Here is a 26,321-nt window from a genome sequence, read left to right as displayed (position 1 = left end):
CCCCTCCTGTATTGTTGTTTTTGTACATGTGAATACGATACAATGCTGCCTGGCATGATTAATGATGTATGTCTAGAGCCAAGTTTCAAAGTTTCAACAACCATCAATTCACCAAGATTACTTTTTAATTGTAGATATAGAATATGAAATGTATGAAATGTATGCATTGAATGAACTATACAACCAACCGCTCAAAGGAATACTTCCCCCCTGCTTTGCGACGAAGGTATCCGATCTCGCGATTCGAGCGGCTCTTGACCTCTCCCGTCGACTTTTTGATCTTGGTGCGCCCGACGTCGGCCGTGGGAGCCTTGAGCGAGAGCGGGAGCATCCTGCTTTCATCTGGCGTGGTGGTGCTTTCGTCCGGGTAGATGAGGAGGTCTGCCCCGTTGAGCTTTTCATACTGGACGTCTACATTGGTAGCAACGGCCGGAGCAGTAGCAACAGCTGTAGAAGTAGAGGTAGAGGTAGCAACAGCAGTGGAAGAAGTATTGATCACATCTGTCGAGTAGCGGAGGTACTCGCGTAGGATCCCCTTGAGGTAAGAAGCCTCCTCGACGCCTGCGAGGGCGGCAGAGACTTCGGCGCGCATGTCGGCGATGAGGCCCGCTTCAGTGGCGGCGGACGCGGTGATCCACCCGGAGGGACCGATGGCGTCCACGGCGGCGAGGAGGAGGTCGGAGATTGTCTCGAGAGAGAGCGGGGACGGGGTGGTGATGCCTAGCGGATTGGAGGAGGCGGGGGGCGTGGGGGGGTCTGTGTCTGTCGAGGTGGTGCTGCTTGTTGTGAGCGGGGGCAGTTCGGGGATCGTCTCGGTGAAGCGCGAGGTGAAGCCGCCCGTGGCGAGGGCGATGCGCAGCTGGTGCAGCGTGGCCATGAGCTCCGCGCGCGACAGGCTCTCGCGCAGCGCGGCCGTCACGGCGGGCAGCGGGTGCCGGTGCAGCTGCTGCAGGGTCACCGTGAGGGCGGGGAGGAAGGTCGCCTCGGGCGTCGAGGTCTGCAGGATGACTTTCAGCGCGTGCGCAAGATCGGCCGGCGCCAGCACGGCGGAGCTCTGCAGGATGTACAGCAGTTTCTGCTGCTGCGGGTCCAGGTCGATCAGCGCGCGGACCAGTGACCCTGTCGGGATTGGCGGCAGCACGCGCGGCTTCACCGTGCGCCGCAGGGCGATCTCGATGTTGTTGAGCGAGAGGCGCCCGGAGTCGACCAGCCAGGCGCACGTTCGTTGAGGCCAAAGCGCCACGCGGAGCTGGGACGGCGCTGAGGATTTGTCCGACGCCGAAGCCGTTGTCGTAGTGGTCGTCGTGCTCTTCTCCAGAGAAAAAATCTTCGACAGTACGAAGAGGGGGATCTCCGGGTGGACGAACTGTTCGGGCGTCGGGAATGTGCCGAAGAAGGTCTGCACCGCTTGGTCAAAGGCGCTCGTGTCCTTGGAGGCCGTCGCCTTGGTCAGCTCGTCAACCAGCCGGTTCCACTGGTCCACCTGCTCAGACGATCTCAGACCCAGCGAGGCCATATGCTCGGTCCGGTTCTTCTTGGAGACAGGGCCCCATTGAGTGGCAGACGACTTGACGCCTCGCCCGATGGCGTCGATCAGGAGGCCATCTCGGGGCCGTTTTAGCGAAGGCGCCGTAGAAGACACAATGTGTAGGGAGCTGAGATCAAACGCAAGCAGCGTGCTGCCCCGTGTTGCCACGGCCACGCCAAGCTTCGCGAAATAGGTGACAAACGCCATTGGACCCTTTGCGGCCGAACTGCCGGGAAGGATATCCCCGGTCCCAATGCTGCGCTGCATGGACTGATATTGCGTGTCATACACAGCCACGAGCGACTTTCCGGCGCCGATCACACACTGGGGAGAGATACGCATGATTGACAGGAACCTCTCCTCTTCAAGGATAAACTGCGAGGCCACAGTGGGTGCGTACTGCGACAGATCAAAGCTGATGAACCCGCGCTCAAATGACAGGCTCAGGCCGGCCGACCCGGAGTGGAAGCTCCATTGCAGATTCTTTCGCTCCACTGCCATCTGGCCCTCGAGCTCGGGCAAATCGACTGTGAGCAAATGTCTCAGCTTCCGATCCTCATCCGCGCTGAATCCGCTGGGCTCAATCGCAGCCGAGACCGCGAAGATGTGTACGTGCACGTCCTTCAGCGAGATGGGGTCAGTCCCGCTCGGATGCGACACCATCAGCAAGATCGAGGGCTCGCTGGACCCGGAGGCCATAGCATCGCTCAAAGCCAGAGCCGCAAGATCCTGGCGTCTCCGGAAAAGAGACTTCTTCAGGTCGTCAAAGTCAACCAGGAAGCAGGAATGCACCTCGTGGGTTGACGAGATCTTGGCCATCTCACTGTGCTGGAGATTCCACCGTTGGTTCTGGAGATCGGCAGCCAGCCTCCGCACGCGGCCGTCCTTGTGGACAGCAAGAACGTCGAAGGGCTCCTCGGTCTCCTCCTCGTCGCTGACGCCCGTCGGCACAATGCCAACAAAGATCGCCGGGCTGTCCGAGTCCTTCACGGAGAAGGAAGACGACGACAACACCGGCGCACTGGTTCCACGGCCACTAGTCTCTTCAAAAAAACACTTGATCTGCCGTTCAGGTCGTTCTACCGCGCTGTAAGTCTGTCTCTTGACGGAGGCTTTCTGTGTCAATTTCCTGCGCACGGAGCAAGGTCGACACGAAAACGCCGACTGAGGAGGCACCGCATATGACGTGACCAGTTTCGGAGTTTGAACCTGCAAGAGCATCGTCAGTCTTTCTGTCCCTTCTCCCCATAGATGAGAAGCCACCCACATTGTAAATGTTCACGGCCTCTCCGTCCACGGCCACGACCACCTCGTATCTCTTGCGCTTCTTCGAGTCCGCCAGACTGAACACCTCGCCAATCTGGGTCTGGCCTGCAGATGCATGCAGCGGGCGAGGCAGCTGGGCCAGCACAGACGGCGTTTGCAGATCCATGACGGCGGCGATGGCGAGCGAAACTTGTTGCAGCTTCTGCTTCTGGCAACAAAATCGTTCCTGACGATAAATTATTCCATCCCGAAAAAATCACGGGACTGGGTTGTTCCGACCCGGTCCCACTAGTCCGAAGGCGGTTAGTCGTCACTTTCCTCTCGTATCGTAATGACGTATTTACCGCCGCGGAACGCGTGTTCGCGTCGGGAATTAATGACTTCCTATCCGGGCTTTCTCGACGACGACGACCTCATATCTCCAGGGACTACGACAACCCGTCTGGCTGTCTACCGAGCGTCCGATTAGGCTGCGTGGATCCTTGCATGTACGTTGCGTGCTGTGACCGGATTCAGCCAGGCGATGAGCAGTGCTCGTCGTATGGATTCTCGCACTGCAAGTGATGGCCATGGGACATGGGGAACAACGAACGCTCTTCCCGTTCTTCGGAAAGGGTATGGCTGTCAATGGCGTCAATGATTTGACAGAGTTCTGACACTGAATAGATTATCCTGTGTCATATAACCAGCCGCCACAGCCCGCTATTTCAGCCGATACCAGGGATGCTTCCACTCACTTAGAGGGTGAGTAGCCAAGCCAATGGACACGAAAAGAATTATGCTAAGTACGTGCGTTGAATAGGTCTACCGAATATTGCTTTACCGGACGTGGAATACACTGCGCCATTCGAAGATGACCCAAATTCGGACCGGAGGAAGAGGAGGAAGACGGAGACCGCTGGTGGAGAGTTGCAGGGGCATGGCACTCCATTGATTGACATGTTCCACGAGCCATCAGAACAAGAAGACCTAATGATGTTTGCCGGGGACGCTCCGTCTGAGACAAAGCCGCCAGAACAAAGGACTCTGAAACTCAACCCGAACGGAAAACTGTTGAGCTCGCCCGTTTCGAAGAAAGTGGGGGGAGACAAGGCACAGAAGAAAACAGGCAAACGTGGTAGACCTGCCACTGGGAAATCTGCTGGCGAGAAAAAGTTGGTGGTTTTGAAGTACAATAGCAGCGCGGAAGACCGGGGCAAGTTGATCGACGATATCCTCCATGGACGACAGAGACATGTTGTTTCCAAACCAAGCTGTGTGCCTGTGTCCGCAGAGAAACAACCGCCGGTCAAGGCAACGCATCCATTTTTCATCAAGAAAACCCTTGATAAGCCAGCCTCAGAACTCGTTACTCAACGTGATTCGTCTCGCCCCACCGATCAGGATTCGACGTCGTCTCAGCCGATTGCTAAATCAAGCCCTTTCAGCTCGTTCAGACCACGCCCTCGTTTTCCTGAACCCGTCGAAGCTCTTTGGCCACCGAAGGAACTCACAAATGTCGAGGACGAAACCAGACAACCGGTGTTTGCTGCATTTGATCCTCTCGAGGTTGATCAGAAGAAAGCAAAAGTGGCCGTTGTCCAGGTAGACGATAAGGAGAATGTGTTATTATCCCGTCTGGGTAAAACAAGGTTTCTGAGGCTGTCATCGACTTCGCCCGATACTGTCTCTCAAGTCCTGCGGATACCCCAAAGACATGTCGCCAGCGGACGGGTCCTATGCCAAGCACTGCGCCAGCAGCTATCAGAGGCTACTTCGAATCTTTATACAACAGAGGCTGTACTACCGAAGAAGAAGCACGCAGCTATCAGAAAACTGGAGTGCTCTTTGGACACCTCGCTGAGTGCTTTTGACCGCGGCGAGTTCGAATCGTCCTTGTGGATACAAAAATATGCACCAAGCACTGCAGCCGAGGTTCTCCAAACTGGCCCGGAGGCACTGATGTTGCGAGACTGGCTGAGCCATCTCACGATCTCGGCTGTCGATAGAGGTAAACCCGCCACAGATGGCGATAAGGCCAAGTCAAAGGTGGATGGTGGGAAACGGTCCAAGCGCCGTAAGAAGAGCGATAAACTGGATGGGTTCATTGTTAACAGTGATGAAGAGAACTCGGAGATGGATGAAGTTGATGACCCCGAGGAAGACGAGCTGGCCGGTGGCGTCACCGTTTCGCTGAAAAGGACTGTCGTCCGGTCTGGAGACGTCTCCATCAGCGCAGGCACAGCCGACAAAGGCCGTGTGTGTAATACGATATTGCTGAGTGGTCCGTCTGGATGCGGCAAAACGGCGTCTGTTTACGCAGCAGCCAAAGAATTGGATTTTGAGGTCTTTGAGATCAACCCGGGAAGCCGGCGAAGCGCAAAAGATATCCTAGAGCGTGTGGGGGATATGACCCAAAATCATCTCGTGCATCACGCGAATCCATTTGACGACACGGTCAACAGTCAGCAGCTAGAGAAACAGGACAAGATGACGGGCTTCTTCAAATCGAAAATGGGTCGCAAGAACCCAGAACCTGAAAATGATCCAAAGAAGTCTCGCAGTCAGAAGCAGTCCCTGATCCTGTTTGAAGAGGCAGACATTCTCTTCGACGAAGACCGACAGTTCTGGTCATGTATTCTGGGCCTCGTCACTCAATCGCGACGGCCGATTATCATTACCTGCAACGACGAGAGTCTCATTCCTTTGGAAGACATCTCGTTCCACGCAATCCTGCGATTCCGGCCCCCTCCTGCCGACTTGGCGATCGACTGTTTGCTTCTTGTCGCTGCACATGAGGGTCATATGCTCACACGAGACGCGGTTCGTGAGCTGTATAGTGGCTCAAACCGTGATTTCCGAAAATCAATGATGGATCTGAACTATTGGTGCCAAATAGGCGTTGGCAGTCAGAAATCCGGACTAGACTGGATCGTTGATCGGTGGCCTCGCGGCTCTGACGTGGATCAACATGGCGACCCTCTCCGTGCGATCAGCTTGCGTACGTACCAACGGTTCATGGGATGGTTCAATCGTGATATCACGCTCGGGGCGGCGGCTTTCGAAGGTGAAGAGGAGTACATCCAGGATTCTCTTCGTCTGTGGCAGCTCAGCGTACAGGACTCGGAATTGCTGGCACCCTCGAGGGAGCGGGAAGCATCCATGCAATCAAGATATTTCCAGGCGAAATCGCCCCTAGAACGACTTGACGTCCTATCTGATGAATTGCTCCATGCAGATCTTCGAAGTGACTTGGACATTCTTGGTTCGCGCTGCTCTCTGGAACAGAACAAGGTAAATTCAGAATGAATCGACTCTTTGCTTTATTTACCTCAAGCTAACGATAAATATCAAGGATGCGGTCGATTTCTCAGCCCCTCCGCTGAAGGAGGGCTACAAGGCCAACTTTGTCGAGGGATACACATTACTCCATACGGATCTCCAGCCGGACTACTCTCAGACGGCGGTATCCATCAGCACGGCGTTTGGTGGATTGATCAGTACAGCCTTCCGACATCCTCGAACCGACGACGACCGCGAAGAGCCACACGCCGCACGGGTTCTCATGAAGGCTGCCATGTCTCAGTCCGTAGATCGGTCAAAGGCAGACTTTCTGAACGCCCTGGAGCCGTTGGCGCACGCCGACCATCTCGGCCCTCTTCCAGCGGGGCGCATCGTCCCGTCCTTTGCCAGCGGCATGACGGCACTCTGTGAAGACTTGGCACCCTATATCCGCTCCATCATGGCCTTTGATCTTCGCCTAGAGCAGTATCGACTGCAGCTCAGCGGCCTGCTCTCCCAGGGCTCCGCAGGGACCAAGCGGATGCGGAAGACACGCGCCAGCCGGGCTGCCCTAGAGGGAGGCGACAAGGCTTTTACGCGCAAGGAACGATGGTTCCCTACGGACGCGAACCCGGCCCAGATCCTGGCCACGGGCGGCCACGTCTGGCAGGAGGTACTGGTCCAGCTGGGCCACTTCACCGTGGCCCCGATCCCGGAATCGAGCAATGGACTGGGTGACGATACCTCTGAAGCGTCTCATGGCGAGCTGTGACTGGGGGTATAGACTAATGACTTACTACTATAATTACTCGATCTAAGCCGGCTAGGAACACCATCTTCTGAATGAGATTCAATATAATTCCCTAACATAAATCATGTAATCAATAAATAACAAAGGTTGACCGCCCTCCAATATATGACGCTAGGCGGAGCAGCTTATCGCAGCGTCGCTCGAATCCACCTCCCTTCATCGCTGCTGGCAGGACGACAAAGCCCCAGGAAAATCAATTTGATTTCTTCTTGTGGGCGTGTATCTCTCTCTCTCTCTCTCTCTCTCTAGCCCTGTTGGTCCGTTGATGGTGGTATCTGTATGTTTCTTCCCCCTCCCTATCGCCCTCTCCACCCGTGGCCCCATCGCCATCCAAGGCTCAAGCCCCCCGTCATCCTCTGCCCAGCCTCTCTCTCGCTGCCGACACACATCGAATTCGCCGGAATCGAAGCGCCATGTCCCTGTTTGGGACTTCGCCCGACGAGTCCGGGATGACTCAGTCTGGACAGAAGAGCAAATTGTCGCTTTTCGCCGACGATCCGAACCCGAGCTCGTCGCTCTTCGCGGACGACGATGATGACAACCACCACGGCGGCGACGATCACCACTCGCCATGGACTGGAAACGGGACGGTGAAGAAGGCTGCGCGACACGAGCTGGTCAAGACCCTGCTGCCGGCTTCGCAGGTGCCGGAGAGCTACATCGACGCCTACGACGCGATCCTCAACTCCGGGGACCGCGTCGGGCCGGGCATTGGTCTGACCTCCATCAAGGAGGTGTTATCGGGAAGCGGGATCAGCGCGGCGGACCAAGCAAAGATCCTGGATCTGGTGGTTCCGACTAATAATACGGGGGGGTTGGGTCGCGGCGAGTTTAACGTCTTGCTGGCGTTGATCGGACTGGCGCAGCAGGATGAGGAGCTTACCTTGGACGCAGTCGATGACCATCGCAGAAGTGAGTATATATATATATATATATATATATATGCAAAGAAATTATATCAAAGAGATGTTAATTCTGACTACAAAGAACTTCCCGAGCCGAAATCTACATATATTGATCGATTGAAAGAAGGGGGCGAGAACCAGCGGCCAGCCACACCTCCGGTGGCTCCAGTACAAGAGCCTGCCTCGGTTCGCTCCCAGCGGTCCAGACGGGATTCCTTGGGGGGATTCGAGCAAGATCCGTGGGGAAGTCCGCAGTTGCATCGCGGCCATAGTCATACGCAGCAGGAGCAAGACAACGCGGCGCAGCCGGCACTGAACGGGTATGGGACTACGCGATCGGCCACAAATGCATGGAACAGCCACACCAACACCATCGCCAAGAAGAACCAGGGCATTACCATCAAGTCGGATGACGAGGCGACCTTAACCAACACATATAACGGAGACGGAGACGGAGAGTATATCGACAGCCGCGCGGAGGCTGGAGGGGTCCCCAGCAGCGTGGGATCTGGATGGGGGAGTTATAACCCGTCTTCCTCCCCTGCTGCTGCAGCAGCTGCGGCGTCTTCTGCAGCTGGGTTCGGACCGGCGACGGGGTTTGGACCACCCGCCGAGGAGGAGCAACCGGCGGCGGGCTTTCAGGCGCGGCCGCTGGGCATCATCCGGGCCGTGGGACCGCAGGTGGAAGAGGTGGTGACGGTGACGCTGCTCCCGGAGAAAGAAGGGATGTTCATGTTCCAGCACCGCAACTACGAAGTGAAATCGGCGCGGCGCGGCAGCACCGTTGTGCGTCGCTACAGTGATTTCGTCTGGCTGCTCGACTGCCTGCAGAAACGGTTTCCCTTCCGACAGCTGCCGTTGCTGCCCCCGAAGCGAGTTGCAGGTACGTCTTTTTTTTTTTTCCATCCCTAGCCATAATACCCAAGGAGAAAAACAAAAAAAAAAAAAAAAAGCCAAGCTACTAAAGGCTTACTCTGATGTATGAAAGTCAATGGCACTCACCTTTCAGCGGATTCCACGTCTTTTCTCGAGAAACGCCGTCGCGGCCTTGTCCGGTTTGTCAATGCTCTGGTGCGCCATCCTGTGCTTAGCCAGGAGCAGCTAGTGGTCATGTTCTTGACCGTGCCGACGGTATGTTTATTCTTCTTCTTCTTCTTCTTCTTGCTGTTCTAATTCTGTAGGAACTCTCTGTGTGGCGTAAACAGGCGACGATTTCGGTGCAAGATGAGTTCAGCGGGCGGGCACTGCCACCCGACCTGGAGGACTCGCTCCCCGGTGACCTGACGGAGACGTTTGACACGGTACGGAGCGGGGTGAAGCGATCGGCGGAGATCTATATCAACCTATGCACGCTGCTGGAGCGGTTGGCGAAGCGCAACGAAGGATTGGCGGCGGACCACCTGCGGTTCTCGCTGGCGCTGCAGTCGCTCACGACGGTGACACCGAGCACGTACGCGGTGGACACGAACGACATCGCGCTGCTGAACGAGGGGATCCACGCGACGGCACGGCACCTGTCGACGAGCCAGAGCCTGCTGGAGGACGAGGCGCGGGCGTGGCATGACGGGGTGCTGGAGGACCTCAAGCGCCAACGCGACTGTCTGGTCAGCATGCGCGAGCTGTTTGACCGGCGGGACCGGTACGCGCGACACAACATCCCGCAGCTGGAGCGGCGGATCGAGAGCAACAAGACCAAGTTGGAGGATCTGCGTGCGCGACCGCAGGGAACGGCCAAGCCTGGCGAGATGGAGAAGCTCGAAGATGCTATTTTTAAAGTATCCCCTCTCTTTTTTTTTTTTTTTTCTTTTTTTCCTCCTCTATTCAGTATGCCATCCCTATTCTAACCGTTCTAGGACAACGAGTCGATTGTGCAGCAACATACTCGCGGCGTGTTCATCAAAGAGTGCATCCGGGACGAGCTGCTGCATTTCCAGCAGAGCCAGTACCACATCAGTCGGCTGCACCAGGACTGGAGCCAGGAGCGGGTCAAATATTCGGAGCTGCAGGCGGACAATTGGCGATCGCTCAGCGAAGAGGTGGAAGGCATGCCGATGGGGGAGTAGCACTCCTCTTCCTATAGTAGGTTCAGGCTCTTCTGTCTGAACCTCTTACATACGGAGTAGTCGTACTACAGTTCCTTTTTGAAGATGCGCCGCATGCGATGGGATTCCTTCGGGGACTATTACCGACTGTCTCGGGGATTGCATGGACTGCATTACTGCGCATGTTGGGACGCATTGGTGGAGACCTTTTTTTTTTTTTTTCTTTTTTTTTTCTTTTTTTTTTCTGTTCCTTGTTTTGCTTTCTTTTGCTTTTTGCTTTTGGTTCATTGTGTTTGTTGTGTTCATTGTGTTCTTGTAGTCAGCGTCTGCTGTAGTATAGTCTAGCGATTGATGATATATCTAGCAATAGCAAGTACGAGTAAGTAAGTATAGTAACTTGGTTATAACCAGTCAGATAACTAGGTACCTAGGTAACTACCTAGTAGTAATTACAGAGTACCTACTACTAAGTACCTACTAGGTATGCACAGTACCTGTACCTGTACCCCATGGGGAGTCTTGACACGTCTAATACCTATACTACATACTTCTATAGTGACGGTATAACAATCCGCCATTTTATTGATCCTTGTCTATCATTGTCTACTAGTTGATACTCTACTTGTAGTAATTAGTAATAATTGATAGTAGAGGAATATTAGTAGTATCTATTGTCTACTGGTAGTACAGAATACAAAGTACTTCTTTCTACCTAGATACCTCTCATAAATAACTCCGTATTCATAGTACGGAGTGTATGTAATATGTCTAACTATTCTCGGCAAGTCCGATAACCCGTTCTTACTTGATAGGTTAAATCCGCTCCGAGATCACGTGGGTGGCGGATACGCAGTGGAACTGGCCAAAGTCTCACCAACAGGGAAGGAACCACCAACCAAGACTTCCTCCAGCGTCTCTCAACGTCTCCCAAGATTCTCTCCCAGCGTCTCCCAGCGTCTCCCAGCGTCTCACAGCGTCTCACAGCAGCTCAACCACGCTTCTTCCACGCTCTTTACACGCGAGACCCTGTAAGTACAGCAGCATCTATTGATTCCATGTGGGTATGTAGTACAGAGTCTGGATCACTATCTAGTTGAGCTGACCATAATAGGCGGCAGTTTAGGCTGATCATCTCCACTTCCCACAGCCAAGAATAATGACGCCTAAGCCACCGATTCGTACACGGATAGACGGCCCTACATCGCTTTATTACGACAGAGTACACACTGCACAATAATCATAATCGTTCAGTCGAGGTACAAAGTACCCAGCAGTCGAGAGTGTGCCTGGGTTTTGTTTACCTCTTGGTACTTCTTCTTCTCGTGCGAAGTCAACATCATAATCTTCTTCTTCTTATCCCAGACCCAATCTGATACCCTCTTTTTTTTTTTTATTTTTTTTTCTTCTTTTCTTCTTATTCAATCTCCTCCTCCTCTTCTCTTCTCCTCGCTTTCTCCCTCCTCTCCGGTTTTTTCCTCTTCTATTCTGGCCCTGATCGAATCTCCACTCCGCCCGGCCTCCGCCCTCCACTACGTCCCCTCAGCCAAGACTTCGGCGGTCCGAATCTTCTCTCCGTTCGCCAGTCTTTCCTCTTCTCTTCTTCCCTCTTTTTTCTATCCTTTTTTCTCAAGTCTCAAGATATGCGGATGCATCGGACTAGGTTAAAAGGTTGAAGAAGAAGCAGAAGAAGAAGAAGAGAAAATGGCGTGGAGCCATCTGGACGTCGATAAGCCACATGTGGCCTACATAATCCTAGGGGGGTTCACCTCGCTGTTCATGTTATGCTCGCTCTTTGTCAAGGAGAAGCTGTACATTGGCGAAGCGACGGTCGCCACCCTGTGCGGCATCATCTTCGGTCCCCATGCCGCCAACCTGTTCAACCCGCTGTCCTGGGGCAATGTCGACAAGATCACCCTCGAGTGCTCGCGCATCGTCCTCGTCGTCCAGTGTTTCGCTGTCGGCGTCGAATTGCCCAAGGCCTACATGGAACGCCATTGGAAGTCCGTCTTCCTCTTGCTCGTCCCCGTCATGACCTGGGGCTGGCTGGCCACCAGTCTCTTCATCTGGTGGATGGTGCCCCCGCTCTCCTGGCTCGAGAGTCTCGTCTGCGCCGCCTGCGTCACGGCCACCGACCCCGTCCTGGCCTCCTCCGTTGTCGGTAAAGGCAAGTTCGCCAAGCGCGTCCCCAAACATCTCCGTGACGTCCTCTCCGCCGAGTCCGGCTGCAATGACGGCATGGCCTTCCCCTTCATCTATCTCGCCTTCTACATCTACCGCTACCGCCCCGACGCCGGCACCGTCACCCTCAACTGGTTCTGCGTCACCATCCTCTACGAATGCATCTTCGGCGCCGTCTACGGCTTTCTCATCGGCTACTTGGCCCGCCACGCCATCAAGTTCGCCGAGCGCAAGCAGCTCATCGACCGCGAGAGCTTCCTCGTCTTCTACTTCGTCCTCGCCCTCTTCTGCGCCGGCTCGGGCAGTCTGCTCGGCATGGACGACCTCCTCATCGGCTTCGCCGCCGGCGTCGGCTTCAGCAACGACGGTTGGTTCACCGAAAAGACCGAGGAGTCCCACGTCTCCAACGTCATCGACCTCTTGCTCAACCTGGCCTACTTTGTTTACTTTGGCTCCATCATCCCCTGGCAGAACTACAACGACCCGGCCCTCGGCCTGGTTCCCTGGCGCCTCGTCGTCATCGCCCTCCTCGTCATCTTCTTTCGCCGCATCCCCATCATGCTGCTGATGAAACCCTTCATCCCGGATATCAAGACCTGGCGCGAGGCCCTCTTCGCCGGCCACTTCGGCCCCATCGGCGTCGGCGCCATCTTCGCCGCCATCCTCGCCCGCGCCGAGCTCGAGAACAACGGCACCGAGCCCCTCCCCCAGAGCGACCTGCCCACCGCCCCGGGCCAGACCAACTACTACATCATCCGCCTCATCTGGCCCATCACCACCTTCATGGTCATCTCCTCCATCCTCGTCCACGGCTCCTCCATCGCCGTCTTCACCCTCGGCAAGCGCATCAACACCCTCACCATCTCCCTCTCCTACACCACCGCCAACGAGGACGGCCCCTCGTGGATGAACCGCCTGCCCCGCGTCCAGTCCATCGCCAAGGGCTCCATGTCCCTCCGCAAACCCGACGCCGACGACCTCGCCCTCGATTCCTCCTCCCACGAGAAGCTCCCCGAGTATCCCCCGGGCACCCTGCCCCCCATCGGCGTGCCCCGCAACTTCCTGCGCCGTGTGCGCGAAGAAGAGGCCGAACCCCAAAGCAGCCGCGCCTCCAGCCGCCGCCCGCTGCGCCGTCGTCGTAAGAAGAAGAGCCAGCAGCAGCAGCGTCCCGATATCGCCCGCATCGGCGGGCCCATCAGCCAGTCGGCCATCATGCCCCAACCGCGGCAGCCCTCGGTATCGGATCTCGAAAAGGGTGGCCCGGAGGACGAGGACACGGCCAAGAGTGAGAGCGAAGAGCGTGACCGCATCGACACTGGCGGCTCCCCAGCCTCCAAGGAGCGCGAACGCTTCCGTCGCGAACCCCAGATTGAGGTGTATCAGGAAGGTCACCACCTGATCATCGAGGATGAAGAAGGTAACGTGCTCAAGACCGAGGACATCAGTCACGAGTCGCCCGAGGAGCAGCGCCAGCACATCCTGGAACAGCGCCAGCGCCTTCAGCAGGATCAATCTGGCGAATTTGCCAAATCTCGAAGTCATCCTCACGAGAAGACCGAGGGCGAAGAGATCAAGCATGCAGTTGAGGACCGGGTCGGTCTGACGGGTGATACCATCCGCAAGAAGCTGGGTAAATGGGCGGTTTGGGGTCAGCAGCAGCAGCAGCAGCAACAACAACAACAACATCCAAAGCAAGAAAAAGAATCTACAGGGGGTGCTACTACTGCTGACACTGCCGGTGCGACTACCGCCAAACGCTCGACACGGTCCGCGCACGCGTATCAATTCGGTAATACGATCATCGTCGAGGACGAAGACGGCGAAGTCATCAAGAAATACACCATCCCCGCGACGGAGAAGAAGGCTGACCAAACCCCCGCCGGGACGACGGATCGCTACCTCCGCCGTGGGTTGACACGCATGGGCACCTGGCTCGGTATGGAGGAAGAAGGTGGCAGTGGAGGTGACGGCGGCGAATCCTCGCAAGCCGCGGTGCAACGGGCGCTCACCGAAGATGACGACGGGCTGCGATTCACGCTGGCGGATAACGCCACCGTGGCCGAGCGCGGCATCAACCACAAGGGCCGGCGCATGAACAAGCGCGAATTCATCCGGCAGATCCAGCAGCTCGACCCCAAGGCGCGACGGGATGTCGTGGAGCAGACCGACGCACCCGCGGAAGTGAAACAGGTCGCGCAGGAGGAGGCGGCCAATCAGGTCCGCAGAGAGAGAATCTCTAGTAGAAGATTCCTCAACGACGACGCTCAAGACGAAGAAGAAGAGGAAGACTCGCACTATGAATCTGTGGCGGATCTCAGCGACGATGAAGAATCCTCCTCGGACGAACACATTCCCGGCCACAATGTCGCGGCCTCGTTCGCCCGCTTTTCCGAAGGTTCCGCCGCGCAAGCCCGCCGTAGCCAACTAGGTTCAGCATCACAGGCCGCCATGGCCACTAAGCATTCTTCTTCTTCTTCTCCTTCTTCCTCTTCCTCTTCTACAGCTGCTGCTGCAGCAGCTGCAGCTCCTCCATCCCATTTACAACACGACTCCGACGACGACGGTACGGAACGGATCCCCCCCTCGCAACTCCGTGCCGGCGAGAGTGGTGGACCTTCTTCTCCTCCTCCTCCTCCTCCTCCTCCTCCTCCTCCCATGAGTGCTATCCCACGCATCAGGGTGGATCTACATGATGATGATGACGACGATGATGATACAGGCGAAACCCCCGCGGAACGACGCCGCCGTCTCGCCGCGCTGGGCCAATTGGAGAATCCCGGCGACGACAGCGAGGAAGACGGCGAGAACGACGGGTTCCGCGCCGTGCGGGGGAAAGTACAATTTGCGGATGGGCCGCGGCCCTCCGAGAGCCGGACCACGGCTGGGACGGTGCATCGAAGTGAGACTGATGGACAGCAGAGTTATCGGCGGCACCGGCCGAGGATTTCATGGGGTGGAGAGAGCGGACGAGACGATTGATTGATTGATTGATTGATGGCAACTTCTTGAAGAAAAAAAAAAAAAAAACTGTATTTTGTGCAGAATTGCTTGGATAGATATAGCTGTTATGATGCATAGCGTCTCGCTGATACCACAGTTAACCTTTTTTTTTTTTTTTTTTTTTTTTTTTTTTTTTTCTTTGCTTCTCTACTTGTAGACATAAGACTTGACTATTTGTATACTCTTGCTATGCATATCTTTACTGTATGGTATATTCCTAACACCTTGCTCGAGTCACCAGGGTATCTCAGAAGGGGACTTTTCGCTATGGGATCTTGGGGGGGGGGCATCCTATACACTTGCTGATGGGATGGTAAAAAGAGACAGACAGAGAGAGAAAGAAAGAAAGGAAGAAAGAGAGGAAGAAAGAAAGGACTATAAAACACCACCGGGCAGGTTGATCTGCGCGGATCGCCCGCCGTTCTCAAACGAGGCAGAGCCAGGCGCAGAGCCGGGCCCTGTCGAGCTGTACGCTGTACCACCGCCGCTGACACCCAGACCCACACTGCCGCCGCTGCCGACGGGCCCGCCGCTGTCGACGGAGTGGATCTGCCTTCGGAGCATGAACATGGGCTTGCGGCCTTCCTTTTCCAGCTGCTTGAAGACGACGAGCGGCCGCTCGTCCAGGCCGAGACAGCGCTCCTGGTCCCCGTGGACAATGTACAGCGCGTAGTCGCGCCAGTCGGCGTTGATGTTGTACTTCTTCAGCGCGGCGGGGAGCACCTTCTGGCACGGATCGTCAAAGGAGACCCGGAAGGATTTGAAGATCTCCACGCTGGGCGCCTCGCCGGCGCGCGAGTCCGAGCGGCTTGGCGCCGGGGGTGCTGGGGGTGCTGGGTCTGACCGTGTAGCGGGCGACGGAGCCGGACGGGAGGGGAGACTAGCGGGTGTGCTCATCGTGGTGGTGGTGGTGTTGGTGGTGGTGGAGTTAATGGTGACATCCGAGTCGTGGATGGTGGTGCGATTCCCGCTACCGGGCGTCGGTTGCGAGTATGACCGCGAGGCCAGCATCGGTTGCTGGCCATAGTGCCCGCCGGGGGAGGTCGGCGAGGGAATTCCCGGAGACGGTGTCGAACTGCCGTTCATGGTGGTGGTCAGATGTGAAGAGGTCGGGGCATCTAGTGTGCTGCTATCGTTGTACGTCCGACCCTCGTGGATCGAGGGCGGAATATGCGTCGGGGAGTTGTTGCTTGACGTCGGCCCGCCCGTGTATACCCGCTTTGAGAATGACCGCGAAATGCCAGACGGCGTGCCCTTCTCCAGCATGTTCATCCCGGACGCCGCGCCAAGGGCCGGCGTGTCATGGCCGTACATGTCACCAGGCAAGGTGCTGTACGGAGGCGGTAGCGGTTGGGATCGGTCCTTGGCCATTTTGAATACGGGTAGCAGTTCTTCTCGTAACCGCCGATAATCCTCGGCCACTCGGCGCAGTTCTGCCTCCACCGAGATGATCTTCTCGTCCCGTAGTCGGATCGACTGAATTAGTCGCGCGACATCGTCCTGCGTTGCATTCTCATTTGTGTTTTGGTCCGCCGCTGCCAATCATTAGACCGCAAGGCCCACTAGATAGAAAAAAAAGAAGAATAAAATAAAAACAATTATGGACGAGAAATCACTCACATAGAGGTAAATAATCATCTGGATCGATGGGAACCCCCTGTTTAACCTTTGCCTCATAGACACTCTTCAAGATGGTCAGCCGGTGACCCACGCTTGCAATGCCGATCTCCTTGAGTTCATCATGTTTAAGCGCAATCAGAGCATCGCCGACAATCTCATTTTCTGGTATAGCATCCCGTTAGGTTCCAACGTTCGAGCTCTTTCAAGTGTTGACAGTGGATAATTGACCATCACTCACCCAGGAACGCGTTACGATACTGCCCCAGGCCCAGCCCCGTTATAAACTCTGCACTTTCGCTTGCAGTCCATTCTGTGATGACTGTCCGAGGCGACCGCCGGTCGTCTCCCGCGTAGGAAAAGGTGGTCGGGGTATGCTCCGACGAACGCGGCTCCGAATCGGTCGGGGAGGCCTCTGAATCGGTGGGAATGCGCGGCGATGTGATGACACTCCGTTCATACTCATCGTCGGCGTCCGAGTCGGCGTGATAAGAGGTGTGGAGAGACATGGTGAGCGTGGAGGAGGAGGAGGAGGAGGAGGAGGAGCACCACGGCGGGTACGTCGTGGTAGAACAAACGGCCGTGTCACGAACACTCCCAATGGACAAGATCTCGACAGAAGGCGATCACACCCGCAAATCCGTGGTCGGCTTCCAGCGATGGTGGCTGGACTGGACTGCAAGACTGGCAGCGTTGAGCGGGGACGAACAAGAACACGGGCAACACTGTGGCCAAGAAGGACCCAGCCACATATGGATTCGCAGCCACTGTCGATCACACGGAAACAGAGCGCAGAGACTTAACACGACTTCTCTGTCTCGCTCAATTTCCACGAAAACGTCGCCAGCCCGCCGTGTCGGAGCAAGGCAAGGCGCCAGGCGGCCAGGGTAAGCGAAGGGTTGGCGGAAGCGCTGGTCGGGGTTCGTTCCAGCCAGCAGCCAAAGGAACGGGGCGGGGAAGCTTTCTGATGGGAATCAACGAATTGCTGGAATAAATCGCTCGGCGAGAGCAGGCTCGGCTGTTGTGTCGATGGCGATTCCCCGCAGGCGATGCAGCCAGCAGCAGACAGACAGAACGAGTGACGGGAGGAGAGCAGACGCGCTCGTGGAGATTCTTCTGGAGAAGTCGCAGCCGACGTGGAGAGAGAGTCGAGACACAAAAGTCCGGATCCGGGCGGCACGTGACTGCCGCGTACGACTTGGCACTTCTGCTTCGCACTTAGCACTTAGCACTTGGCTCCTGGTACTCCGTACTGTCTGGACGTCCTCTCTAGGCGAGATGATTCTCAATCCCGTGTCTTCTGTCTTCTACTGGACGTACACGGATTCCAGAGTGATGTATCTGATTTCTACACAAAAGACAACCTCCTGAAGTGGACCGTCCTGCAACGCACGTCCCACGGAGAGAGCGCCCCGTACGCATTATTGACGGTACTACCGAGTACTACGGTAGGCCATCCATCGAGGAACAGGGCAGAGTGACTGACGGGGCCAACAGCGGAGCTGATCCCTGACCAACGGTGACCGGACGACACACGTTCATGGTACATGCTGCATGGTGCATACTATACATAGCGGCGCCTAAATCAGGGCCATTGGCAAGGGCGGAGACAAGCGCTGGCCAGGTTTTCAATAGTGCCCTGGAATCGACCTTCTGGCCCCGATCCTTTGCACTTATCTAATCCCCCCCCCCCTTGGATGGACATACGCGCCTGTCGTCAAACTTCTTGGATAGAAGCTCGGCAATAATATTACGGAAGAAGGGGGTTTCTCGGCCGCCTGTCTGCCAAGGAGTACTCCATCCGGAGCACATTCGCCGCTATAATAATAATGACCGGTGATATACCTAACATAGGTATTGAGGTCGCCAGACTAGCTCACTACTAACTACTCTGAGTCTCAAAGTCCGTACTGGGTCCCTGGATGATAGATGCTATTTGATCCTACAGAGGGCTCCAGTCATCCTGCAGACCATTATAAGGCTGTATTATGGACAGTATGGAGTCCAGAGTCTAGAATAGCTTTATTGTACTCCTTAACTAGTTCGCTTGTTGTTATTAGTCAAGCATAGGTGGGTAGGGTTATTGATGGCTATGATATATCTAATCCGTCTAGAATCTACTCTGTAGCACTTGAATAAGTTATAGGTTTGTTTCGGTTCTAAAGATGAATCTTCCGTCGCTACCTATGTTACCATTAGTTAGGAAGACTAAATAAATGGTTGTGGCTGGTCTGCTCAATAATAAAGTTGAGTTGGCCTATTATGGAAGAAATGATGCTATTGTAGATAAGCCAACACCATTGTACTGCTAGTATTCTATTCACATGGAATAGAAGCAATTCAATGTCCTTCCTTATACTCTGCTGTTTCTTTATTTAATTACTATCAAAGTCTTCCCTCCGACAACATTCCATCTACGAGTCTAGTCTGCAGACACTTGCTGTAGCCTTTACCGAACTACAGCAGCTCGATAAAAAGGCAAGCTTCCGACTTTTTTTTTTCTCTCTTCTCTCCTCGTCGAATAAATAATCAGCCACCTCATGATACATTCGATGATCATCGCGAGGAAGCTAGCTGACTGCCCTGTGCTGCATCTAGTGGCATGATATCAGTGCAAATCTCCGTCATCGCGATTCTGCGTCTCCAGCTTTTTGCTTCCAACCAGTTACGAGACCCCCCAGTGAAATCGGGCGAATATCGTTGAATCAAGGCACCAAAAAAAAAAGAAAAGAAAGAAAGAAAGAAAGAAAAGAATACCACCAACAATGCCATCTACCATGTCCACGTCGCCGGCCTCCTCGTCGCCAACCTCGCCGGCCTTCCTCACCCCCGAAACGCTCGAAGCAGACCTCCTCGCCCATCTGGCCTCCACCTCCGCTCTCGACGACCTACACGCCTCCCTCCTCTGTTCGCTACAACGGATCGGCTGGACCGAGAAGATCCGTCGACTGGCCGTCGAGCTGCTCCGCGCCGGGCGCTGCGAGCGCTTCGACGAGGTGGTTGACGCCGTCGTCGCCCTCGCAGAGGGGAGAAAACACCCCGCCCTTCTCGACCGAACCACGAATAATAATAATAATAATAATAATAATAACATGAGTACCTACGAGGAAGATGCCGATGATTCGTTCTTTGAAAACGTCGATGTGCGCGTTCCCCAGACCGTCGTCGACCAGGGCGTCCGCGCCATCAAAGACTCGCTAAGAGAGATTGTCGTCCTCGAAGACGACGCAGACCACCCGCCACCTCCGTTCCCGGCCTTGAACCCTCGCGACTCTCTAGATAATGGGACGGGCTCGTCGGATTCCAAGACCAAGAAACATTTGAAAAACGGGGATGCGGGCGCTTCTCCCGCTAAGAAGGGAGAAAAGAAGGCAAAGGCAGGCAAGAACGTCAAGTGAGCCTGCTTATCGTTTCCATTTTGATCCTCTTCTACATGCATCAGGGTGTTTTTTTTTTTTTCTGTCATGTCGATCGTTTCACGGCGTTGCTATTAAAGAAATGGTTTAGGGGGGAGTAGGGGGGGTTAGGGGGAGTCTGGGAAAGGGATCATATATTTTGTTCCATATATCTGGAGTTTGGGCGCATAGGCTTACCTACTATCTACTATTGAATGATCATCGGATCATTGTTAAATACGATCTACGCGGAGGAGATAAACAGGCTGTATCCTTCCACTGAGCAAGTTATTCATAATCGAGTAGATTCCCTAGCCATATGAACCAGAGGAGTCATCGAGATCTAACTAGAATAGCAGAATGATACTTTGGAAATCCAGAGGGGGAAAAAAAATAAGAAAGAAAAGAAAAGAGAAGACACGGTTTAGTCGTAGAGGCTGTCATCATTGCCGGCGTCGCCAAACGAATCCTGGTTGCCGGTCACCTCACTGGCAGACGGGAAACGGAAGAAGCTGCTGCCGCCAGAGTTCTTCAAGCTCTGGGCAAAGGCCTCGTAGCGGCGAATCTCGACGTCGCTGACAGATTTGCGAGCCGTCTTCATCGCTTCCTCGAAGTGGGCACGGGTCAGCTCCGGCACGGGGTCCTCGCCTTCCTCCTCATCCTCCATCTTAACATCCTCGCCGGCGGCCTCACGCTGCTTCTGGCGCTCGATCTCGGCAGAGATCGACTGTTTGATGGCCAGCTTGACAGCACGCTGGGTCACGAACCCAAGATCGGCACCCGAGAAGCCATGAGTCTTGCTGGCAATGAAAGCCAGGTCGACGTCCGAGGCAACAGGGGTCTTGCGGAGCTGAGCCTTGAGGATGCCCTCACGGGAATCCTGGTCTGGCAGGGGGACGTAAACCAAGGTATCCAGACGACCAGGACGGACCAGAGCAGCATCGAGTTGTTCCGGACGGTTGGTCGCACCGATGACGAACACGTTCTTCTTGGAAGTCATGCCATCCATCTCTGCTCTTTGTTAGCATCTCGTAACTCTTGAGGGGGCTAAGGGATTGCTTACCAGTAAGAAGCTGGTTGACCACACGGTCCGAAGCACCGCCGGCATCACCGACAGAGCCACCACGGGACTTGGCGATCGAGTCCAACTCGTCGAGGAAGACCACACACGGGGCGGCGGCACGGGCCTTATCGAAGATATCACGGATGTTGCTCTCCGACTCACCAAACCACATGCTCAACAGCTCAGGGCCCTTGACGGAGATGAAGTTGGCGGCACACTCATTGGCCACGGCCTTGGCCAACATGGTCTTACCAGTACCAGGGGGCCCATAGAAAAGCACACCGCGAGAAGGAGAGAGGCCGAACTTCTGGAACTTGTCGGGGTGGTCGACGGGGTACTGGACACTTTCGATAAGTTCGCGCTTGACTTCCTCGAGACCACCAATGTCCTCCCAGCGGACGTTGGGCACTTCGACCACGGCCACCTCGCGGAGAGCAGAGGGGTTGGAGACGCCCAGGGAGTACCGGAAGTTCTCCATGGTGACACCGAGAGAGTCGAGGACCTCGGCGTCAATCGTGTCCTCGTCAAGGTCGATCAAGTCCATCTTCTCACGGATCTGCTGCATGGCGGCCTCCGAGCAGAGGGAGGCCAGATCAGAACCGACGTAACCGTGAGTTTCGGCGGCGATAGCCTCGAGGTCCACATCATCACCAAGCTTCATGTTCTTGGTGTGGATCTGCAGGATCTCCAGACGGCCAGTGGGGTCGGGAATACCAATGTCGACCTCACGGTCGAAGCGGCCAAAGCGACGAAGGGCCGGGTCGATGGAGTTGGGGCGGTTGGTAGCAGCCATGACGACCACATTGGAGCGGGCCTTCATGCCGTCCATGAGGGTCAACAGCTGGGAGACCACACGACGCTCAACTTCACCGTTGGTCTTCTCACGCTTGGGCGCAATGGAGTCGATCTCATCGATGAAGATGATGGCAGGCGAGTTCTTCTCGGCCTCTTCGAAGGCCTTGCGCAGATTGGACTCGGACTCACCGGCCATCTTAGACATGATCTCCGGACCGTTGATAAGGAAGAAGAAAGCACCGGTCTCGTTGGCAACGGCACGGGCCATCAGAGTCTTACCGGTACCGGGGGGACCGTACATGAGGATACCACGGGGCGGCTTGATGCCGATGGACTTGAAAAGCTGAGGGTGGCGAAGGGGCAGCTCGACCAGTTCACGGATCTGAGCCATCTGTTTCCGGCAACCGCCAATATCGTCGTAACCGACCTCGTTAAGGTTTCCTTCCTCGTCTTCGCGCTGGATGGGCTCGCCCTCGCAGTGAATGATCGTATCCTGAGCGACGATACCGTACTCCGGGGGGTCGACCTCAACGACCTTGAATTCCACTTGTCTCATACCACCCCGTACTGTGAAGAGGTCGCCCTGTCTGACTGGCCGGTAGGCCTCGCGGAAGTATGGGGCAAGAAAGACATCGAAAAGAGAGCCAGTAAGACCCTCGACGGTATCGGCGATGGGGAGAACAGCAATCCGCTTGGCCTGAGAAACAAAAAATTGGTAAGCTGGAAGGCTATTGGAAAAATAGCGGGAGAGATAAGGAACGTACATATTTGATGTCTGGGCAAGGGTGGACGGTGATCATATCGCCGTGCTTGACCCGGAGGTTATGCCTCACAACCCGGTTGATGCGAGCGCTGCCATCATCGAGATCATCATCCGCCAACACAATCAACACGGTATCCTTGCGCTTTTTGCCCTTGACGAGTACTGTATCACCCCGGAAGAGCTGCAGGGTCTCCATGGTGTTGTTAGAGAGGGCAATCACGGAGTTATCATCGTTCACGGCATCGGTGACACTATATTTTATCTCTAGTCAGCTTATCATCATCATGACCATGGTTGACGACTCCATGGAGACTCACATCAAAGAGTTGGGCTTCTTCTTCTTCTTGAGGATGGCCGTGGCGGTGTCCAGATCCTCTTTACGCTCGCCGCCCGACACATCTCTGTCACCGCAGTTAGCACCAAACACGTGCGGGAAAAGACGACATTAAACATACTGAAGATGCACTCTCTTCTTGTCGTGAGTGTGGTCTGGCTCTGCACTCATGATGAGGGTAGATGATGGGATATGTGTGCTGAATAGATAAAAAGGCTCCTGGAGTAGCGTAGCCACAAAGCTGTAGCTAGACGTAGATAGCAGGACCCGGGAACCTGAGGAGGGGTCCGGCGGAGAAGAACCTCGTTGAAAAGGATAGAAACGAAACGCGAAACAGGAAGATGCTCCGGCAGACAGCAATAGGCGTCTGGAGGAACAGCAGAACAGTAGAGGGGGGGTTGCAGAGAGGCAAAGAAGGTGAGGGAAAGGACAGGCAGCTCTCGTTAAGAGGTGACGATGCTGCAGGCTGTTGGGAGCAGACGGATGATCTAAGCAGTGCTACCAGAAGGGTTCTAGCACATCCTTTCTGCCAGCTGTCTCCGCCACCACCGGCCAGAGAAGCGGATGGAAGCTGCTCGATGGAGGCTGACAACGACAACTGCAGCCTGGAATAATAACAGAGGTATCGAATGTGCGATACACAAAGACAGGTGAATACAGCTTGCCACAGACCAACAGTTATCGGAAGATTCCAGTATGGCTACCCGGAGAAGCTTATCAATAGACGCGGCCAAGCGAACTATGACCCTATTCCAACCTGGGCAGATTCTGAAGGCAACAGCCTTAAAAGCAGGGCAATCTTAGAATCAGGGGGTCTCACTGCTATAACAGGAGCTATTATGCATTCATTGTGATGTGAGCTCTAGGCCACCGCTACTGCCTTTCATCACTTGCCCACAAGGCTGTCGTAGAGGCAGTTTTAACAACATGGCCTCTGTAGGCTGTTCAGTCATCAAAAACCGACTTTATTAATTCCCTCCTTCTAACAGCAATGTCCTTGTTTACCTAGGGGGCTTGATAAGTCCATCTGCTGCTCGGAGAAGCTCAAGCTGATCATGTATCCGAATGACTTTCGGTTTGTTCTAAACAATACCTTCTCTGAAGCACAAGTCAATGACTTTCTAGCGAAAGCAGGCTGCTCGCCGCGTTTCGTGTATGGGGTTCTCATGCTACCGACAGCGCTGAAATATTACATTGATGAACTTCAGACATCGGCCATCGAGCAGAGCATGACTCCCGCCACACTGGCGGGCTACGAGCTGCACCGTTTTGCGGGGTCCAGTCCTCCCGTCATTACTCGATCAGCAGATCCGCGAGCCTCTGTGGAAGGGGTCCTCATTCTCGGCCTGGACGAACGCCAACGGAACGCGATCTACGAGCTGGAAAGTGGCCTGATGACCTTGGTGGACGTTGGCGTGGAGATCTGCCAAGAAGACGAGCAAGGTACCCGCAACATCCGAACCATCGATGCAGGTGCATTTGTATGGCATGGCTCGGTTGAGGGTTTGACGTCGATGGGGAGCACCGCCTGGGAGATCGACGAGTACCTCGCCAGTCCCTTCTACCGGCAAATTACGGACTTTCAGAACCGGGGATCTCCAAAGGATCACAAGAAATCGCCAGCTGGAGCTGCAAGCTATGGATCTTCACTGGAGAGTATCAAGGAAGAGGAAGTCATGGATGAACATCACATATGTAGTTACACAGGATACGTAGAATAGAATGACTATCCCTACGAAATCAACACTCGTTGCATTCAGTAGACATCAGGAGATTCATAAACCAAAACAGTCTATATCTGACTAATTTTTTAATACTAAGTGCTACTGGGCATACTTAGCTGTATCCCTCCACGCATCAACCAGCGCCCACGTCCCGGCCAAGAAGCTAAAAAACCCCGTCACACTCCCCGGGACGCCGATCCCCCGTTCGAAACTCCAGTGCAAACACAGCGGTGCCCAGATGAAATTGTTGAGGAGGGATTTCCGCCACGCGCGGACGGCCCTGCGCAGGTCTTCCTTTTGTGTTTCCTTGTCCTCTTCGCTTTCCTCGGCGTCGGTTCCCGTGGTTCCCTCCGTCTGTCGTCTCATCAAAACGCTCTGTCGCCACAGCCTCAGGAATTCCAAGAGGATATGACCGAGCCAGAACCGGGTACTCCATAGATCCCATTTAGTGAACCCGCCGCGACGTTCAATGAACCGCTTCGAGCCTACCCCCTTTGAAGCAAGATAGGGTACATTCTCGAGAATCTGGTAGATTATGTTCGACGCCACCTGGGCGAGGGTTATGGCGCGGATAGTTCGGTCAGCAGGTGGATTGTGGATGGCTTCGGACCCCCAGGCCCAGAGTTGGACGAGGCCAAACAGGCGCAGGGTGTACCGCGTTTCGGAGATGAGGGCGCTCAAAGCCAGGAGCGAAGGGGAGCCGCTGGGAGGCTCCGTGTTCGCATTTTTCCTGTATTTCGCGATTCGTAAACGGAGAGGGTGCAGTAACACGAGGAAATGGTGCAGGGTATGTGCCAGATGTCCGATCATGCCAAGAAGCCGTTCCTGCCCGTCTGCCGTCGAGATGAGACTGTGGTCAATTAGCAAGCAAATCACTCGGTCGATGAGCACCCAACATGAATTATTTCCACCTCACCTATCTATCCGTTGTAGAATCACATCTACTGCAGCCAACGCTCTCAGCGACCTCGCTGCTGCCCCTGTCGCTGCTGAACCCGCGGGGCTTATCGTCTTCCCCACCCCGTCAGAGTCCAGCTCGCGAGAGAAGGAGGCAGATGTTCCTGGTTTCTCAGGGGGGGCAGAAGATTCAGACGTCATCTCGAAGACGAGCCGGCGGCCACCATGAGGCAGTCCGTGATGGTGCTGACAGAGGCCCTTTTTGTGGTCTGCGCTAAGTGCTGTTGCTGGGGTTGAAGACAGCGTAAGTCTTCGATAAGCAGAGCCGAGGTTCGATTGTGACCAATGGCCATTTCATAATAATCTCACGGTTATTGTTTGTTTCGGTCTGTAGTACTCCGTATAGAAATTGATTCCGGCTACATGTGAAAGAAATACTTTGAATATATCTGGTAGGAATAAAATTGGGAAAACAACGTCCAAGACAGTCTCAACCATCGGAACTAATGAATTTTATATTTCCAACGAGGAAGATATCTCTTTTAGAATATATCAGAATATTCTGTTAAGAGCTGTATTCTAATTCCTATAGTTTGAAAATTCCTTGTCTCAGACATTATTCAATCTGTATATCTCTTAGGAAATTAATATTATCTCAAAAGACTTGGGTCATATTAGAAAGATAGTTCATAGGTCTTACCTGAGATGTTCTATCCGCTTAGCTGGAGGTATTATTGTGTCG

At 54.8% G+C, this 26,321-nt stretch overlaps 9 protein-coding genes across 9 annotated transcripts; 4 read left to right on the top strand and 5 right to left on the bottom strand.

Annotated features, from left to right (window-relative positions):
* Window positions 1-175: 175 nt before the first annotated feature.
* Window positions 176-2,960, bottom strand: ASPZODRAFT_153250 (hypothetical protein; the record flags this gene model as incomplete). Its single annotated transcript, XM_022725948.1, has 2 exons — window positions 176-2,737; window positions 2,796-2,960. 2 exons carry the CDS (start codon window positions 2,958-2,960, stop codon window positions 176-178), a joined length of 2,727 nt encoding a protein of 908 aa, XP_022579422.1.
* Window positions 2,961-3,183: 223 nt separating this feature from the next.
* Window positions 3,184-10,088, top strand: ASPZODRAFT_26951 (hypothetical protein). Its single transcript, XM_022728069.1, has 10 exons — window positions 3,184-3,409; window positions 3,461-3,538; window positions 3,597-6,067; window positions 6,129-6,823; window positions 7,116-7,143; window positions 7,202-7,778; window positions 7,854-8,654; window positions 8,760-8,902; window positions 8,953-9,546; window positions 9,625-10,088. The coding sequence occupies exons 1-10, from the start codon at window positions 3,358-3,360 to the stop codon at window positions 9,832-9,834; spliced, it is 5,649 nt and encodes a 1,882-aa protein (XP_022579421.1). The 5' UTR covers window positions 3,184-3,357; the 3' UTR covers window positions 9,835-10,088.
* A 1,426-nt stretch (window positions 10,089-11,514) lies between these two features.
* On the top strand, window positions 11,515-14,970 carry ASPZODRAFT_17823 (hypothetical protein; the record flags this gene model as incomplete). The annotated part of the gene is made up of 1 exon (XM_022727096.1): window positions 11,515-14,970. The coding sequence occupies one exon, from the start codon at window positions 11,515-11,517 to the stop codon at window positions 14,968-14,970; it is 3,456 nt and encodes a 1,151-aa protein (XP_022579420.1).
* Window positions 14,971-15,331: 361 nt separating this feature from the next.
* On the bottom strand, window positions 15,332-17,377 carry ASPZODRAFT_647729 (hypothetical protein). Its single transcript, XM_022729260.1, has 4 exons — window positions 16,850-17,377; window positions 16,612-16,773; window positions 16,258-16,526; window positions 15,332-16,200 (listed from the first exon to the last, which is right to left on the bottom strand). The coding sequence occupies exons 1-4, from the start codon at window positions 17,115-17,117 to the stop codon at window positions 15,367-15,369; spliced, it is 1,533 nt and encodes a 510-aa protein (XP_022579419.1). The 5' UTR covers window positions 17,118-17,377; the 3' UTR covers window positions 15,332-15,366.
* Window positions 17,378-17,407: 30 nt separating this feature from the next.
* On the bottom strand, window positions 17,408-18,157 carry ASPZODRAFT_17821 (hypothetical protein; the record flags this gene model as incomplete). The annotated part of the gene is made up of 2 exons (XM_022727095.1): window positions 17,408-17,815; window positions 18,002-18,157. The coding sequence occupies 2 exons, from the start codon at window positions 18,155-18,157 to the stop codon at window positions 17,408-17,410; spliced, it is 564 nt and encodes a 187-aa protein (XP_022579418.1).
* An 814-nt stretch (window positions 18,158-18,971) lies between these two features.
* ASPZODRAFT_134329 (hypothetical protein) lies at window positions 18,972-20,315 on the top strand. The gene has a single exon (XM_022723502.1). The coding sequence runs from the start codon at window positions 19,374-19,376 to the stop codon at window positions 20,004-20,006; it is 633 nt and encodes a 210-aa protein (XP_022579417.1). The 5' UTR covers window positions 18,972-19,373; the 3' UTR covers window positions 20,007-20,315.
* A 69-nt stretch (window positions 20,316-20,384) lies between these two features.
* On the bottom strand, window positions 20,385-23,350 carry ASPZODRAFT_134326 (hypothetical protein). The gene is made up of 5 exons (XM_022723501.1): window positions 23,080-23,350; window positions 22,942-23,025; window positions 22,626-22,875; window positions 21,067-22,558; window positions 20,385-21,014 (listed from the first exon to the last, which is right to left on the bottom strand). Exons 1-5 carry the CDS (start codon window positions 23,127-23,129, stop codon window positions 20,428-20,430), a joined length of 2,463 nt encoding a protein of 820 aa, XP_022579416.1. The 5' UTR covers window positions 23,130-23,350; the 3' UTR covers window positions 20,385-20,427.
* Window positions 23,351-24,013: 663 nt separating this feature from the next.
* ASPZODRAFT_17818 (hypothetical protein) lies at window positions 24,014-24,679 on the top strand (the record flags this gene model as incomplete). The annotated part of the gene is made up of 1 exon (XM_022727094.1): window positions 24,014-24,679. One exon carries the CDS (start codon window positions 24,014-24,016, stop codon window positions 24,677-24,679), a length of 666 nt encoding a protein of 221 aa, XP_022579415.1.
* A 117-nt stretch (window positions 24,680-24,796) lies between these two features.
* Window positions 24,797-26,018, bottom strand: ASPZODRAFT_120195 (hypothetical protein; the record flags this gene model as incomplete). The annotated part of the gene is made up of 2 exons (XM_022721246.1): window positions 25,599-26,018; window positions 24,797-25,532 (listed from the first exon to the last, which is right to left on the bottom strand). Coding segments are annotated over exons 1-2 (918 nt in total), but the record flags the coding sequence as incomplete, so codon positions are not given.
* Between the last annotated feature and the right edge of the window lie 303 nt (window positions 26,019-26,321).

The sequence above is a fragment of the Penicilliopsis zonata genome (genome assembly GCF_001890105.1).
Source record: "Penicilliopsis zonata CBS 506.65 unplaced genomic scaffold ASPZOscaffold_12, whole genome shotgun sequence".
Taxonomy (NCBI): domain Eukaryota; kingdom Fungi; phylum Ascomycota; class Eurotiomycetes; order Eurotiales; family Aspergillaceae; genus Penicilliopsis; species Penicilliopsis zonata.
This window is presented reverse-complemented; position numbering and strand designations above follow the sequence as displayed.